This window comes from Erythrolamprus reginae, chromosome 1 (assembly GCF_031021105.1).
Source record: "Erythrolamprus reginae isolate rEryReg1 chromosome 1, rEryReg1.hap1, whole genome shotgun sequence".
NCBI classification, from domain to species: Eukaryota; Metazoa; Chordata; class Lepidosauria; order Squamata; family Dipsadidae; genus Erythrolamprus; species Erythrolamprus reginae.
In genome coordinates this window covers 257490599-257509736 of record NC_091950.1, presented here as the reverse complement: position 1 = coordinate 257509736, position 19138 = coordinate 257490599, and the positions used below count along the sequence as shown (strand labels likewise).

The following is a 19138-nucleotide window of genomic DNA, read 5'->3' as shown; positions in this document are numbered from 1 at the left end:
TTCATCAACTTCCAATCTAGAAACTTTATTTTGGCATTCAGTTGTAAAAAAAATATAAGAAATCGTAAAGCTTTTACAATTGCAGAAAAATGTAATTTTAAAAAAACCACAGGTTTTTACACAGTAAATATCTTACATTTTAAATCCACATTAAACTAGTTTAGACACACAAAAGGAAAATGCATTTCAATTTTTTAAAAGATACTTACTGTCTCGAATGTTATTCCAATCCCATTGGTCATTCTTAAAGAATAGATGAGATTTAATTTCTTCTACTCCACTCCTGCCTAGACGCACATCCCTAAACATGGCAATTAAAGTCGAATTTTATTATAAGATCTACAATTTTCTATTCTGAGGCAACCTATTCACAGTTTTTATTTCAATGCCAGAGTTGCAATGTAAAATGCAAGTGTAAAATAAGCTATAATTTTTAACTTTTCATTAACATTAACATTGCAACCTGGATCCTCCCAGTGCATTTGCTACTAAATTTCTTGATACTCTCAACATATACTGGATGAAATGACTGGAATTTTCAATCTGCCACGTGTGGAGTAAGACATAATTCCAACTGCACTCAGTGGAAAAGGAATGCTGGGAAAAAAGCTCTTTTTTTAAAAAAAAAACCCACCCTACAAGTTTGCCAAACCACAGTTCAAATATTTCAACATAAGCGACAGAAATCCTGGCTTCCTAACACAGAAAGTCATTCAAACTTTACTGAAATAAGTATTTCAAAGATCATATCCTTTAAATTCACCCATATCCATATTCATATTTTCCCCAACAATGTATAATGAGCCCATTATGTAGGCAGCAAACTCATTTTTTTTATCCTAACATTTTTGTGTTCCTAACTGCACCTCAGGATATATTTGTGTATTAAAATTAGTCATATAACTAATAATGAGTATTACCCTGGTGACATACATATATACACATACACACGAATATATAAACATACACAAACAGGTCTACATCATAGCAGAAAGGAATATAAACTCAGAGTTCTCCTCTTAAAAACTTCAATATATTTTATTTTCTTGTGTATTTCTTTATTCCTTGCCCTCACACGGGGACAGAAAGTTATACAAAATGAAGGTCTTAACCTGCAGGTTTAAGAAACAATAATTGGTCTAAAGTAATATGTGTAAACTGTGTGCACAATTATTAGGCAAGTCGTATTTTGGAGGAATAATTTTATTATTGAACAACTGGAGTGCTCTTGGTTAATCCGAAATGTTAATAAACCTCAAACCTGAATATTTAAGAAAGTAAAAGTGAGGTTTTGCCTTTCTTAGGAGAATATCCATGCGTGCACAATTATTGGGCACTCATTAGTGTGCAGAATTATTATGCAACTTAACAAAAACTGAAAATTTGCCATCTCACTTGTTTATTTGCATTTGTTAAAGTGAGAATAAAAAACAAACAACTCAAAATGTACAAATAAATATTTCTCACATTTCAAAACAAAACATCAGTGACCAATATAGGCACCCTTCTTTTCAATAACATTCATAAGTTCATGGAGTTTCTTGATCTATGGATGATCAGCTTTTTGTGCAGCCTCTCAGACTCTGTTCAGAGAGGTGTACAGTTTTCCTTCACTGTAAATCTCCCATTTGAGAAGGGTCCACAACTTCTCCATAGGGTTTAGGTCAGGTGAGGAAGGGGGCCACGTCATTATTACTTCCTCTTTAAGGCCTTTACTGGCTAGCCACACAGTGGAGTACTTCAATGCATGCAATGGAGCTTTGTCCTGCCTAAAAAACCATGGTCTTCTTGAAAGCTACAGACCTTTTTCTGTACAACTGCTTGACGAAAGTGTCTTTCTTCTGGCAGTAAGTTTGGGAGTTGATTTTGAGTCCATCTTCAACCAGAAAAGGTCCAACTAGCTCATCTTTCATAATACCAGCCCATACCAGTATCCCACCTCCACTTTGTTGGTGTCTTGAGTCGAAGTAGAGATCTGTGCCTGTTACTGATTCAGTCATGTGCCCATCCATCTGGTTTGTCAAGAGTCACTCTCATGTCATCAGTCCATGAAACCTTTGAAAAAATTGTCTTCAGATATTTCTTGGCCCAGTCTTGCTGTCCCAACTTGTGTGTCTTGTTCAGTGGTAATTGGGTTTCAGCCTTCCCTACCTTGGGCATGTCTCCAAACCATGACTCTTGGCCATGTCTTTGTATTTCTGGGTACTCCAGGTAGGTTGCAGCTTTGCAATGTGGAGGATAATGGGTTCCTGGTAGCTTCACATTTGATTCTTCTCAAATCTTTGGCAGTTAAATTGCATCTTTTTTTTCTCTCAAAACATTTCTTCCAATCCTGTTGACTATTTGCAACAAAATATTTGATAGTTCAGTAATCACACCCCAAAATCTTAGCAATTTCAAGAGTGCTGCATCCCTCTGAAAGACGTTTTACAATTTTTGACTTTTCAGAGTCAGTTAAATCTCTTTTTTGGCTCCTTCTGCCTGGGGAAAAGAAGCTGCTTAATGATTATGCACACCTTAATATCTCCTTAGACCACACTCTCCTCAATGCTGATATTCACTATATCCAATGACCAAGTTAATACAGCTTGGAGGTGGAAAATATGTATACAAATCATACAGTCAAAATGCTCACTTGTTTAATAATTGTGCACACAGTATAATTTCCAACAGTTGATATAGTTCCCCAGGAGAATCAAGAAAATTGGGGTCATTTAACTGATCTTGATTAATAATAGTTAGGACAGAAGTTGAAGGAAATCAATTTTGCTTACATTACCAATATTTAAACTTGGTTTGCATTTTCCCTGACACTAATAAATGCAAACTGGGGGGCAGGACAAGTAGGAGACAGCCTCTGGCACAAACAAATAAGATGTACAATATGTCAGGTGAAACATAATGGTGGCTGGGGGTTCATTATTACCTTACACCCTCTCCAAATTCAGCAAGATATTTATATACGGGTAAACTTAATTGCTATTATGGGCTGTAGTGCCACAGTGACCAGAACACAGTATTGCAGGCTAATTCTGCTAGCAGTACATTTCTCATCAGCTCAAGCTTGGCTCAGTCTTCCATCCTTTAGATTTCGGTAAAATGAGGACCCAGATTGTTGAGGACAATAGAGTTGACTCTGTAAATCTCTATGAAGTGGTATACAATTCTAAATGCTCTTGCTATTGCTAATCCTCTATGATTCCTAGGAAAACTTGATAAGTACTTCCCAGAAGAAAAGGACATCTTCTAATATGAGGACTTAATCTCATGGAATTTCTAATAATTGGGCCAAATTGAAAGTACAGTACTGCCTAAACCAGTGATGGTGAACCTATGGCATAGGTGGCACACGAAGCCATATCTGCTGGAACATGACCTGTTGCCCTAGCTCAGCTCCAACATGCATGTGTGTGCTGGCAAGGTGATTTTTTGGCTCGCAAAGAGGGTCTGGGAGGGGTTTTTTTGGCTTCCAGAGAGCCTCTGGTGACTTTACCCTCGCCCGGCTCCAGGGAAGCCATTGGAGCCTGGGGAGAATGAAACACGAGCCTACTAGGCCCACCAGAAGTTGGGAAACAGGCAATTTCTGGCCTCCAGAGCGCCTCTGGAGGGGAGCTATTTTCACTCTCCCCAGGCATTGAATTATGGGTGTTGGCACTCGCGTATATGCGATAGCGTGCACCCATACTCTTTCGGCACCTGAGGAAAAAAAGGTTCACCATCACTGGCCTAAACTAACTACAAATTTAAATTGGATTTTTTCTACAAATTGAGTATTTAAAATTGTATTCACAGATTATATCAGTTCTTCTAAATGCCTGTTTGTACAGAATAGTTTGCAATAACAAATCCACCCCAGTAAGGAAAAAAATATGTTTACAAACCTGTCTGTTAAAAAAGCACAGATAAGGTCCTTTGCCTGCTTTGAAATTTCTACATCTTCTGGGAAGAGCAATGAGTTCTTGTGATCCATTATTTTACTGTATGTTCCCACCAACGAATCAGCATAAAACGGAGTATCTCCTAAAATTTTAAAATGTACAGGCCTTATTGTTTTGGTTGAACTTAAAGATTAACATAGCATTTAAGATGGTAAATTGAGCATCCAATGCTTAAAAATTCAAAACATAAAGTTGCTGGTCACCTTCAGATTTGAACTAGGCCTCTATAATCTCCTTCCTCTCTTTCCTCTCCTGAATAAGTGACTTTATAGGTTTTTCTTTCCTTTCTCTTTTAAAAATTAAGTAGAAAAATGTCTGGAAAGCTCATGATTTTACACAGCTCCCATTTCAACAAATCCAAAGTCATAATTAGGGTTTATAATTCTGCTTTGTTCAAAACTATAAGATGAAACTAAATTTTTTGTTGGAACATATCAAAATGGCAGTTTTCCTCTCCCCACCACCCCTTCTACCCAAAATACGTCAAACTCCTTTAATGTCCTTTGGAAAAGCAGATTTTATAGAGGCATTGGAGAAGCATTCCATTCTATCAACAGAAACTGTTCATATTCATGCAATACATCAATTAGGTTCCTAAGTTGTACCCCTAAGTCTGGGCATAAGGAGCAATTCTGCTTAATTTCACAGCAGAAACTGTTTTTGACTACTTTATTTCAATTGTTCAAGAAGAGATGGGGAAAGAAACTGCAAGTACTTCATGAAAACTGTACGGCCTTAACCCCAACCAAGATTTATCTTTTGCTGAAACTCACATGACAATTGTTTCTAGTATACATAAATTGTATTTCCTAGTGCTTCAAAACAATGAGTCTAACTGTATACAACATTCCTTATATTGGTTTGTGTATTTAATTACAGTATCGTTAACTTTTATACAAATATTTTAAGAAAACATGTTACATCATAGAGAAGAGAATTTGCTACTGAGAATGGACAATTTTCCGTCATGAAACTTCTATTTCTCCTAGGTGGAGAAATTTATTGTGCAATTTATCTATGAGTATCTATAAAAATTCTTAAATTAAGTAAAAATTTGTTTCAAAATTTTCCAACATATCAAAGACATTTTTCACTTCCAGAAAAATCATTGCTGATTTCAATTGTTCTGAATATATACTTTGGAATTACAATTCAGTGTCTCATATTACTAGATACTTGGTGGCCTTTTGTAAAAAACAAAGATATATAATTAAAGGTAATCTCATATGTAATTTTTTTTAAAAAACATTAAAAAGGTATATTCTTGCAAATGACTGAAAAGTTGTGATGCATCAATTAGTTCATACAGTAGATATTCTAGATACAACCTTAAAATAAAAGTATTTTCTAAAATGTGTAAACTGATTTAAATAAAAGTTTTAACACTATTTAGATTTCCTCCTTTTGTATTTTGCCCACTTTTCCCTTTCCTTATTAAACATACAAGTTTGAAATGTTTATAAAAAATTAGATTGTAATGAACTGTATCCTAACTGAAAAAGAGTTTATTTAATAACATGATCTAATAAAACAGTGTAAAACATCTCTATAAATTTCATAAATAAATACACCTGAAAGTTCCTGGAACTATATTATTAAATTAATTATTAAAGCAGCTTCATCACTAGTATTTAAAGCAACTTTCTGAAACATTTATTTCTTGCTCCGTTATAAATTTTGAGTACTTGTTAATCAAACTTCTAATTTTTGACCAACCACTGCTAGTCATTTTCTTCCTATTGAGAAAGCATGTGATTTCCTTCTAATTCAAAGGGGCTCACTTGCCATGACAAATGTAGATTTTTTAAAAAAAAAACCTTCCATTTTAGGACTAGGTTTTTGAACCAAGTGAAATAGAAATCCTGATAAGTAGCTTCAATTTCAAAATTATGCAATGGCTGAAGAGGTTAAAACTTCAGAAACACATTTCCATCAAATAATTCATAAGTCACAAATATAATAGAAACATAGAAGATTGACAGCAGAAAAAGACCTCATGGTCCATCCAGTCTGCCCCTATACCATTTCCTGTATTTTATCTTAGGATGGATATATGTTTATCCCAGGCATGTTTAAATTCAGTTACCAACCATGTTTTCTGGAAGTTTGCTTCAAGCATCTACTACTCTTTCAGTAAAATAATATTTTCTCACGTTGCTTCTGATCTTTCCCCCAACTAACCTCAGATTGTGCCCCCTTGTTCTTGTGTTCACTTTCCTATTAAAACACTTCCCTCTTGAACCTTATTTAACTCTTGAACATATTAAAATGTTTCGATCATGTCCCCCCTTTTCTTTCTGTCTTCCAGACTATACAGATTGAGTTAATTAAGTCTTTCCTGATAGGTTTTATGCTTAAGATCTTCCACCATTTTTGTAGCCCGTCTTTGGACCCGTTCAATTTTATCAATATCTTTTTGTAGGTGAGATCTCCAGAACTGAACACAGTATTCCAAATTCACCAGCGCTCTATACAGCAGGATCACAATCTCCCTCTTCCTACTTGTTATACTTCTAGCTATGCAGCCAAGCATTCTACTTGCTTTCCCTACCACCTGACTGCACTGTTCACCCATTATGAGACTCAGAAATCACTACCTCTACATCCTTCTCTTCTGAAGTTTTTGCTAACACAGAACTGCCAATACAATACTGTACTCAGATTGAGGATTCTTTTCCCCCAAGTGCATTATTTTACATTTGGAAACATTAAATAGGCGTTGATTGCTTACCTGAACGCCTCTTCTCGTACGGTGAGCGGGTACAGCAGTCACATGGGTTGCTCATGTCCAATCCGGTGGAACTGAGCCTAGTATTAAAAAAGCTTGCCGGATCCGCCCCTTCCCCAGAATTCGCGAATCCATAGACTAGGCTCAGTTGTGAAGCTCTGTAGTGTTCAACTCTCATTGTTAGAGGAAGAAAGATATAGAAAGGTAAAGAAGACACATACAAGGGCGGGAAGTGACTGCTGTACCCGCTCACCGTACGAGAAGAGGCGTTCAGGTAAGCAATCAACGCCTATTCTCCGTACTGAAGGAGCGGGTCCAGCAGTCACATGGGACATACCCAATAGATGGTCCCTAGGGTGGGATTAGCTTGCTATCGTGTGAGATAACGGATTGGAGTACCCTTCTGCCGAAGGCAGCGTCCGCTGAAGCGTAAGAATCAATTTTGTAGTGCCTGATGAAGGAATTTGGCGAGGCCCAAGTGGCTGCTTTGCAGACCTCCTCCAACGGGGCTTGAGTCGCCCAAGCGGCCGAGGTGGCTGCGCTCCTGGTGGAATGCGCAGTGATGTTCCTTGGAACTGAGAGGGAGGCCGACTCATAGGCCTTAGATATAGTCCCTCTGATCCAACGGCCTATTACTGTTGAAGACACTTTGGCCCCCATGACTCTGGGATGATAGGCTACAAAAAGTGCTTCTGACCTCCGAAAGGGTCCTGTGCGTTGGATATATATTCTCAGCGCTCTGGTGAGATCCAGGGTGTGCCATCTAATTGCCAAGGGATGGTCTCGTTGGAGGCAGAAGGAAGGTAGGACAATATCCTGAGATCTGTGGAACATGGAACTGACCTTGGGTAAGAAGGTAGGGTCCAGTCGCAAGACTACCTTGTCCTGATGGAATTGACAAAGGTCCTGCCTGATTGAGAGGGCAGCCAACTCCGAAATGCGCCGGGCAGAGGTAATAGCCACCAGGAAGGCTACCTTAAAGGATAGGTACCTGAGGGATGCCGATTTTAGGGGTTCGTATGGTGCCTGCGTGAGGGAATGGAGAACCCGTGGCAGATCCCAGGATGGATACCTGTGGACCTTGGAAGGTCTGAGGTTGGCTATGCCCTTGAGGAATTCCTGAACTTCAGGGAAGGATCGGAGAGGCTGTCTGCGGGGACCCCCTAGGACAGATGAAATGGCTGCCAGATGACGCCGGAGGGTGCTGGTGGAAAGTCCTTTATGGAAGCCTTGCATAAGGAAGGAAATAATTCTGTGTATGGGGATGCACAGAGGGGAGAGACCTTCCTGTAGACACCACTGGTGAAACTTGGACCACGTGTGGTCGTAGATTCGATTGGTCGAGCCCCTCCTGGCCTTTAGAATGACCTCCACTGAATCGGGGTCATGACCACGCAGTTCTAAATCTCTCCTGATAACAGCCAGGCGGTGAGGTGGAACCACTCCGGGTCTGGATGGAAAGAGGCCCCCTGCCGCAGCATATCCCCCGAAACGGGGAGTCGCCAAGGGTCCTGGACGGATAGCTGTTGGAGATCCGCGAACCAGGGCCGGCGGGGCCAATGAGGGGCGATTAAGATTACTCGGGCCCTCTCGGTGAGGACCTTGTGAATCACGTCCGGGAGGATTGGAATTGGAGGAAATGCGTAGAGTAGGCCTGGAGGCCATGGACTCCGGAGGGCATTGATTGCTTCCGCTCCCGGGGATGGAAATCTGGAATAGAAGCGAGGGAGTTGGGCGTTCGCATTGGTCGCGAAGAGATCCAGGACTGGTAGGCCGAATCTGAGGGTGATTTGATGGAACAGGTCTTGATGGAGGTTCCACTCTCCTGGGTCTATCGTTGCTCGGGATAGCCAATCCGCCTGGACGTTGAGACTCCCCGAGATGTGATCGGCTAGGAGCGACTGGAGATGTTTTTCCGCCCAAAGGCCCAACTTGAGGGCCTCCCTCATGAGAGCCTTGGATCTCGTGCCCCCCTGTCTGCAGATATGGCTTTTTGTGGCAATGTTGTCGGTGAGAATGAGAACGTGCCGGTTGGGAATGCGAGGAGAGAAATGCTTCAGAGCCAGGGAAACGGCTCTTAACTCTAGCCAATTGATTGGCCTGGAAGCTTCCTCCGGGGACCACGTGCCCTGGGCTATCATCCCCTGGGCGTGGGCGCCCCATCCCGATAGACTGGCATCTGTGGTGATGACAAATTGATCCGGGCACCTGAACGGGGATCCTCTGTCCATGGCCGGAGACTTCCACCACTTGAAGGATCTGCGAACACTCAGTGGGATGACAATGCGTCGATTTGAGTTGCTGTGCCCCGATCTCTGAAAAGGTAACAGTAGCCACTGGAGTTCCCTAGCATGAAGGCGAGCCCAGGGAATGATGCCTATGCATGACACCATCTTCCCCAAAAGGGAAGATAGAGTAACTATGGATACTGAAGGATTAGATAAAATGTTAGAAATTAACTCCACTATACTGAGTTTTCTCTCGGGAGAGAGAAAAACCTGGGAGGATTTTGAATCAATAATGGATCCCAGGTGAGAAATGGAAGTGGAAGGTTGGAGGTGACTTTTATCAAAGTTGATGGAAAATCCATGGTCCTGAAGGACTGACATGGTGACAGAAAGGTCTGTTTTCACTCTCTCTAGGGAGTTCCCATGAATTAAAATATCATCAAGATAACATAAAATGTGGATGGGAGACGCCCGGATATAGGCCGCCAGGGACCCCAAGAGCTTTGTAAAGACCCGAGGGGCCGAGGAAAGGCCAAATGGCATCGCCCTATACTGGAAATGCCTGCCTTGAAAGGAAAAACGTAAAAATTTTCTGTGGCATTTGGCTATAGGAATGTGAAGGTAGGCCTCAGTGAGGTCTAAGGAGACCATGAAATCTCCCGAGTGAATGGCGGCCAAAATAGAAGACAAGGAGTGCATCTTAAACTTCCTATATTTGATGAATAGGTTTAGTTTCTTTAAATCCAAAATGGCTCTCCAACCTCCGGAGGACTTTGGAACCATAAATAGGATGGAGTAAAAACCTAGGCCCTTCTGACCCGAAGGGACCGGTTGAATGGCTCTGATGGACAAAAGATGAGAAATGGCCTCCTCCATACGGTTACAATCTGAGGATGACCTGGGAGAAGGGCAGGAAATAAAACGTTTAGGGGGAGGAGAAATAAATTCTAAAAGAAGGCCAGTTTGAACAGTGTCAATGACCCAAGGGTCCTTGGAGGTGAGACGCCAATTAGAGGCGAAATGAGCTAGGCGACCCCCTATGGGAATGGAGGTAAGATTACCATCTAGGTTTTTTTGAAGCTCTGTTAGAGGAAGCTCCCCTTTGGAAACGAAACCCTCTACCCCTGGAGTTCCTACCTTGGGAACGAAAGCGGGGGGAATACTGACCTGGAGATCTCTGATAGGAAGCCGCTTGATCTTGCTGGCGCCCTGGGCGACGAAAGGACTGCGTTTTGGTAACCTTTTTGGTGGTTGGACCCAAAACCTTCTTCTTGTCCGTGGTCTCCGTGAGGAGTGGATCCAGAAGATCACCGAAGAGAAGGTCGCGCTTTAAGGGGCCCTGGGATAACTGCCACTTTTGGCGAACTCCCGCTTGCCAAGGGCGAATCCATAGGAGTCTTCTTGCCGTTGTAGAGGCTGCAATAGACTTAGCAGAAAATCTAGTAGATTGCAAGGTGGCATCAGCCACGTACTGGGCAGCTGCAAAGACCTTGTTGAAGTCTTGTTGACCTCTCAAGTCATCGGGAGGAATGTGCTGTTGAAGTTGGCGAAGCCACAGCAGCATGGCTCTGGAGAAGAAGGAGGCCGCTGCCGAACTTTTAATGGCCCAGGAATCAGCGGTGAATCCTCTTTTGAGCATTTGCTCGATGCGCTTGTCCTCTGGGCGGAGGACTTCCTCCGCCTCGCCTGGCACAGCCGCTGCCGAGTGAAGAATCTTGACAGGTTCATCTGGTTTGGGAAAGGATAGAAGCTCTTCATAGGAAGAGGAAAGTTTATACAACTTTCTGTCCTTGGTGGAGGGATTAAGGCCAGAGGCTGGAAAATCCCACTGTTTGAGTAAGGCATCTTTAAACAATTTAGGCATAGGAATTACCTCGTTATCCTCCTGTTCCTCTGTGAAGTAAGGTAAATTCTCCTCCGGGGGATCAGTGGAAGTGGAGGCTTGTTTCTCCTGGGCCGCTAATCCCGTAGAAATTCTAGCTTTGAGGAGGAGAGATTTGAATAGTTGAGAAGGAAAAATAGTAATTGGAGGAGGGACTTTTATTTGGGATTCCTCATCCTCTGATAAGCCCTGAAAAGGGTCTTCATCCTCCTCTACATCCTCATATTCATCCTGGGAGGAATCTGAATCATCCTGAATAGGAGCTCTGACCGCTGGGGAAGAACCCAAGGGGCGGGAGGAACGAGAAGGAGGAAGAGGTAAAGGAAGCTCATTGATGGTGGAGAGTTTGGCATCAATGGCTTTGGACAACACAGCAAAAATAGATTGGAACTCAGGAGGTAAACTGGAAATATCAGCAGAAATGGCAGAAGAATCCCTAAAGGCCTGGGAGGATCCTGGCTGGGGGGAATCTTCAATAATATCTGGTTCCTCTGGACCTATGCCCCATAGGTTAGGTTGGGGTCTGTCTAGGTTTGGCTCATCCAGAGATAACACAGGGACCCCAGAAGGAGGCAGACTAGAGGCCTCTGGTGGGTCTTGACTACTGATTACTTGGGCCTGCACTTTCAAACGTTTTGCTGATTTGTCATGGATTTTTTGTAGGGCTAGGTCCCTTCTCTTCTCGGCCCTGGTGACCTTGGTCGAGGGGCGGGCCCCTGGAGAAGAGGAGGAAGAGGCCTGGGGGATACTAGTAATTTCATCGCCTGTAGGCCTGGCCTCTCTGGGACCTTTAGTTGTGCCTCTCTTGGGAAAAGTAGCCATAGTCTGACAATTAACAGAAGACAAGGCTGAGCCAATAACTGAATTATAAGGAGAAGATTTCAAGGACTTCCCAAGAGGAATGGATCCTGCTTCGAGGCCTCGAAGCTGCTGAAACGTGAGGACAATCTGGGCAAACCCAGAGTTCGTGCCCCCAAATCCAGCGGGGCCAGCCTCCCTAAACTTTGTAATTAAGTAAACCAAGGCACTCTGGTTGGAGGCTTAGCCGGTGGAGAATTTAGCCTGGGACCCCCAAGGCCCGCTCCCGGATCCACGCGGTGGACTGAGGCCTACGCGGCTGGCAGAAGGCCAACACGAGAGGCCTAGATTTTAAAAAAAGGGCGCGAAGGCCTTCGCGCCGAAAAGATCGCTCCGTAGAATTTCTTAAGGGAAAAGCGATCGACTAAGTCCAGGAGACTAGAAGGCGTCTCACTCCGCAGGAGGTATTTTATAAGCCCTTAATATTTGTATACAATAAATAATCAATAATTCAATGGATAAATACTTGCACCAGGACCTCCAGGCCAAAGGATTAGAAGAATCCACAAGCGGCCGCAGGAATCGTAACCGGCAAAACCGCCGGGGGAAAACGAAACCGCAACTTCTCCTAAGGAAAAAAGCCGAGCCGCTTTTTTTCTTTTTTTCTTTTAAACGGCTGGCGCAATTAGTGCAAGTAATTAAATAAAGACAATAAATCTTACTACTTTTTGAAGGAAAGATCGAAGGGAAGGTGTTAGAATGTTGAACGAGCTATCACAATACAACCGCAGGATATGCGAACTGAGCGAATTCTGGGGAAGGGGCGGATCCGGCAAGCTTTTTTAATACTAGGCTCAGTTCCACCGGATTGGACATGAGCAACCCATGTGACTGCTGGACCCGCTCCTTCAGTACGGAGAACTGCAGTTTCCATTGCTTTGACTATTACAGACTCCTCCAGGAATATTAACCCTATTGCACACTTTAAAGTCATCGGAAAATAGGAAAACCTTCCCCTATGTCATTCACAAACATATTAAAAAGAATCAAACCCAAAACAGACCCTTGTGGCACATCGCTTGTAATCAGGCTCTGCTCAGAATACTCGCCATTAACAACAACCCTCTGATATCTACGCTTCAGCCAGTTGCAAATCCACTGAACTATCCAGGAATAAGTCCAATCTTCACTAATTTATCTATCATCTCTTTATGTGGAACCAGATCAAAGGCTTTGCTGAAGTCCAGATAGGCGATATCCATGGCACCACCTTCATCCAACACCTTTGTGTCATAGTCAAAGAAATCAATGAGATTAGTCTGACATGATTTGCCCTCAGTAAAGCCGTGCTGGTTTGGGTCCAATATGTTATTGATTTTTAGGTGCTGATCCTCTTTTTGAGTAGAGTCTCCATAATTTTAACTATAACTGATGTCAAGCTAATTGGCCTGTAGTTACCAGCTTCTTCTCTACTGCCCTTCTTGTGGATAGGCACAACACTGGCCATTCTCCAATCCTCAGGAACATCTCCTGTTAAAAGGGATTGGTTAAACAAATCAGTCAGGGGGGTAGCAATCACAGATCTGAGTTCTTTAAGAACTCTGGGGTGGATGCCATCTGGTCTCATTGCCTTATTTATCTTTAATCGTTCAAGTTCTTCTAAGACATCAGCTTCTAAGATCACTGGAGCTGAATCTCTACACCTGGAAGCTATGCTATATCCATCCACAGTATTATATTTTAAGCTGCCTTCTGAGAAAACTGAACAGAAGTAGCTATTCAAATGGTCAGTGATCTCCTTATTCCCATCAATGTATGTATCCCCAATACTAATCTTTGTGGTGCTACAGTTTTTCTTCTTCCTATCACTAATATATCTGAAGAAGGTTTCATCCCCCTTCTTTACAGATTTGGAAATTTCTTCCTCTTTTGAGGCTTTAGCAACATTTATTATCTGTTTCGCCTCCTTCTGTCTCATTTTATACACTTCTCTGTCAGCTATACTTCCAGACTCTATACCTCTTACAGGCAGACTTTTTTTCATTGACTATAGCCCTTAAATCATTACTAAACCATAGCGGTTTCTTCTTCCTTTTACCTTTAATAATTAGCCTTATATACAGTCCAGTGGCTTTTAAGATGGCCTTTTTAATACAGTCCACTGGGCGCTCGCTCCTGTCATTTTATCCGTCCCCTTTAATTCATTATTTAAATATTCCCCCATTTCATTGAAATTCGTTTTTCTGAAATCCAGTACTTTGATTGTAGTATAGGATTGCTCACAAAGAGTTTTTACATCAAACCACAAACATAGTTGGTCACTGCAACCTAAATTTTCTCCCACCTTCAGCTCTGAAACCCGATTCCCCTTCGTGAAAACTAAATCTAGAATATTCTCCACTCTAGTTGGTGTCTTAACCAGTTGTGCCAGAGCTGCTCCTGTAAGGGCCTCTACTATATTCTTACTTTTGCATGTACAGTCATACCTCGTCTTACGAACCTAATTGGTTCCCGGGGGAGGTTCGTAAGACGAAACATTGTTTCCCATAGGAAACAATGTAAAGTCAATTAATCCGTGCAACAACAAAAAAAAACCCGCAAAAAAACGCTGTCGCCCGGCTGTCACCTTTTAAAACAGCCCGGGGGCTTCTCAGCGGCCTCCCGAACGCCGAATGCCAAAACCGAACTTCCGGGTTCGGCGTTCGGGAGGCCGCCGAGAAGCCCCCCCGGCTGTTTTAAAAGGTGACAGCCGGGCGGCGGGGCTTCTCGGTGGCCTCCCAACGCCGAACCTGGAAGTTCAGGTTTGGCGTTCGGGTTCAGGAGGCTGCTGGGAAGCCCCCCAGTTGTTTTAAAAGGTGACAGCCGGGCTGTGGGGCTTCCCAGCAGTTCAGCAAAAGTTCGGGGTTCGGGAGGCTGCTGGGAAGCCCCGCAGCCCGGCTGTCACCTTTTAAAACAACCGGGGGGCTTCCCAGCAGCCTCCCAACGCCGAACCCGGAAGACGAGGGGTTCGTATCTTGAGGTACCACTGTAAGGGCACTAGGGATATTCCAGTCAACGTCAGGCATGTCGAAATCACCCATAACCACATCTGATTTATTTATTTATTGTCATAATCCTCAGATTTGGGTAATTTCATCCACCATCTTGTTGTCATAATCCTCAGATTGCCCTGGAGGCCTATAGATCACTCCAATTCTAATGGCAGAACCCTCTTTAGTTTTCATGAAAACCTAGAGTCTCCAGCTCTTTACGTGTATTTTGAATTAGTGTTGCTTTTAGACTTTCCTTGACATAAATGGCTACTCCACCTCCCCTTCTCTCTACTCTATCCTTCCTATACAATGTATATCCTGGTATGGATATTTCCCTTTCATTTCCCTTTCCCCCCAAAAAAATTCTCATAGAGAGAACCCCTGAAATGATGAAACTACATGAAATTTCAAGTTTCAGATATGCAGGGAAAATTTTTTACAGGGACTCAAACTTGGCTTCGGGTCACATACGGGTCACATACATATACAATGTATATCCTGGTATGGATATTTCCCTTTCATTGGAGTCCTTAAACTATGTCTCAGTTATGACAACCAGATCAAAATTATCTCTACATATTACAGCCATTAATGTTTAATTAATACAATATGTAGAGAAATAGTGTGCTCTCTCCTTCCCTCCCTTTCTCTGTCCTGTGTGTGTGTGTTTGTGTGCATATGGGTGTAATTGCTATATAAACTGCAGTCAGATAATCTCATTCTGAATATCTTTGTTTTTAAAACATTTGCCATTTGTTTATCAGAATTTTTAAGCTGAGGTTTTAAAGTCATGGACTTTATAACCAGCCTTTTTGTCTCTATTTTTTTAATCTAAAGCATCAAATATCTGACTTTAAAAGCTCTAATTTCTCCTTTCAATTATTTTAACTAGATTTTTATATGCATAAACAAATCATTATAAAACTTTATATATAACTGGAAAGAGCCTTTAAAGTGGTGAGAAGCATATTTTTGTTTCCTTTCCTTTTGGATTTGGGCTGGACCCAGTAGAGTCCAAAAAATAAAACTGCTTTTCCTTAACTAAGAAATAATTAAATTTGCAATGTTCAGCATGATGTCGTGCTGGTTAGATGTGCCAATTTTCCATTATATTTAGGGAAGTTCATTTTATAAGAATCTAAAAAGCCCTACTAAAAACAAGATTCACTTAGGGACCAGTATCAGTAGCAGCAAGAGCATGTGAGTGTGCGAGCGGACACACACATACACACACACCTCTCAGATAGAGCAAATCTATATTATATATTTGCAGAAATTACATCATAGATAATATTAGGTATTATAAAGACCGAAGTCCATGTACATGCAAGGAAAAGGCAAGTACGCTACTTACCAACAAGCATTTCAAACAGAAAAACTCCGACAGACCACCAATCACATTCCCGTCCATAGAATCCATCACCACCTTGTGATTTTAATACTTCAGGTGAAATGTAATCTGGTGTTCCAACAGCTGTATCACAACGCACCATGCCAGCCTATTCAACCACATAAACAATGACAATTAAATACTTAGATATAGTAGTCAACACTAAGCACATATTTTTCATCTTTTTTCATTTTAACAATACTATTTTTTACCAATATGCCTTGTGCTTCTTTCACATGAAGCTTAAATATAAAATATTCTTGTTCACTGAAATGAAGGAGTTAAGCTTAAAAGTTAACAAAGTCAGACAAAGTAAACAAAAGCTGAGAATGTATGCTATGTCCAGTTAATGGCTCACAGAATCAACTGGTTTGCAATAAATTTCAAGAGGAATTTTGGAACTGCTCCTAAAATAATAGAAAACAATATATATTCACACCTCTATGTAGAGTTAGTTAGTGGCTGCAAGCATTCCAATTATGGAGTATAGCCCATATATATCTATAAAGAAAACATATTTTTCTGATAGCTTATCTCTTAAAGTAATAAACTGTAATGCAATAAAAGCTGTGAAGCAGAAGTTCCAGGTTCAATTCTTATTTTACTTGCCTGCACGTTATCTGTTATATTTAACACTAAAAAAGTAACCTGATAGTAGTAGTGATCCAACCTATATATTAAAGACTGATAGCAACAAATAATCTTGCTTTGGACATTATTATGATGCAAGAATTACATAAATCAGATTTGTTCATTGCTTTCATATTCGAACAATTAAAAACACATTCATTCAGGGACTTCCGGTTTGACATCACTCCGATGCGGAGCAGCCTTTGGGACTATATCTGTTATTTTCATTGTTTTCGGTGGCTTGCAGGGACGAGTGATCCAAAGGGGAAAACGTAAGTGCATCCGTGGTAGATCAGCAAGCCACCTGAAGAGCGTGTATGTATATAATAGTATGCAATATACTTTTTTTTCTCATTTCCACATAGATCATGGCTGAGGATTGACATGGTCTGGGCAAATGTAGACTTTTTGAATGTTTAGCTGAGATTGAAATTCTTCCCAATGCCTGGACCGATCACAATCCTCTTTGGTTAAAATGGAAGGAACCAAGTCGGAAAACAAAATCAAGATGAATCTTAAATCAAACAATAGTCAAGGAAAAATATTATATTAAATTAATGGAGAAAGAACTAGATATCTTTCTCCAAATCAATAATAATAAAATAACTACTTTAAGAAATTTATGGGACACCACAGAGGTGTATATAAGAGGATTCTCAATTGCTAAGTTGGCCAAACACAATAAACAAATGAAAATCAAATTAGACACTTTAACAAGAGAATTACATAAGCTTACAAAAAGACCCCAATGACTCCAAAACATTAGGAGACTTAAACATAATTAGGCATGAAATTTATTTGATAACACAGGAGGAATTGGCTAGAGAATTAAAAATTGCAAAACAGAATTATTTTGAATCAGCCAATAAACCTGGGAGGTGGCTTGCAAAAGAAAAAGCAGATAGAACTATAGAAGCTCTACAAGATCAAAATGGAGAAATAAAGATAAAAGTTACGGGGGGGGGGAATATAATTCAAACCTTCTATATGGAACTTTACAAATAGGGGGCATTAAATGAAGAAGCAATCAAAAATATCTTAATCAAATCAATCTGCCAGTTATCCTGGAAGAAGATAGGAAACTGTTAGATGATAAAATAATACCAACAGAACTGAAAAATGCGATAGGTAAACAAAAGAAAACAAAACCCCAGGACCGGATGACGGTATTCCCTTTGAAATTTATAAAAACCTACAAGGCCCACTAGAATCAATGTTAGACCTATTTAATGAAATATTAGAGAAAGTTGAACTACCCTGGAAACAAGCATACAGTGGTACCTCTACTTAAGAACTTAATTCGCTCCATGACCAGGTTCTTAAGTAGAAACGTTCCTAAGTAGAAGCAATTTTTACCATAGGAATCAATGTAAAAGCAAATAATGTGTGCAAACCGATTAGGAAAGAAATAAAACCTCGGAATTTGGGTGGGAGGAGGAGGAGGAAGAGGAGGAGGACAGTCGCTGCCGAAGGAAGGTGAGATGAGCGCCCCCTTTTGCCTTTCCGCGCCCAGATGCTCCGGAATGCAACCTCGCGCCGGGTGTATGGGAAGCAGCGAGAGAAGAGTCACCACAGTGAAGTGGTTTATTCCCTCTCCAAGCACCCAGAGAAAGAAAAACGCTCCATTTGCTCTGGGCTGCCAAAGCCTTCTTAAGCACCACCGAAAGCCTCCTCTGGCAGTCCAGAAAAGCCCAAAATGGCCGGAATTAAAGGGGGAATGGCAGGAAACTGGCCAGGTCTTCGTGTCGCTCTCAAATTTCCTGGGAAATTTTTCCAGGCTCAGGTTCTTAAGTAGAAAATGGTTGTTAAGTTAGGGGCAAAAAAATCTTGCGCACCCGGTTCTTATCTAGAAAGGTTCTAAATAGAGGCGTTCTTAAGTAGATGTACCACTGTATTTATTTATTCATTTATTTATTGGAATTTTTATCCCGCCCCTCTCCGAGGACTCGGGGCGGCTTACAGCATATGAAAAAATACAGTTATGAAATCCAATAAAGCTAAAACAAACAGTCTAAAAACCCCAATTTAATCTAAAAACAGTCATAGTCCACCAACATACTTTCCATTTAGCATTTCATTCATAGACAGGGGCTGTAAATATTGATGTCCCCAAGCCTGTTGGCACAAGTGCATCTTCAAACTCTTACAAAAGGCAAGGAGGGGGGGGCGGTACGAATCTCTGGCAGGAGCTGATTCCAGACGGCTGGAATGTACAATACTATATATAACTCTGATTCCTAAAGAAGACTCAAACAGACAATGTCCAAAACCATAGGCCAATTTCTCTACTAAACACTAATTATAAAATACTTGCATTGACCATGGCAGAAAGATTTTTAAAAATTCTCAATCAGGTTATGCACTCGGATCAAAATAGTTTTCTACCACACAGAAATATAAGAAATAATATGAGAATAATACTGAATATACTTGAATATTATGACACACACATCAATAAACCATTAGCACTCATCTTTGTTGATGCCCAAAAAGTTTCGACAGCCTCCACTGG

General features: G+C 41.3%; 1 protein-coding gene across 2 annotated transcripts in view; it reads right to left on the bottom strand.

Annotated features, from left to right (window-relative positions):
* The window catches only part of ROCK2 (Rho associated coiled-coil containing protein kinase 2), a 152077-nt gene that overhangs the window by 50180 nt on the left and 82759 nt on the right, over positions 1-19138 (bottom strand). For both annotated transcript variants that reach the window (XM_070732867.1, XM_070732866.1), the window contains exons 6-8: positions 15961-16105; positions 3882-4020; positions 210-301 (exon numbers count right to left, since the gene is read on the bottom strand). In XM_070732867.1, the coding sequence (XP_070588968.1) occupies positions 210-301; positions 3882-4020; positions 15961-16105 (376 nt within the window). The remainder of the gene's footprint in view (positions 1-209; positions 302-3881; positions 4021-15960; positions 16106-19138) is intronic.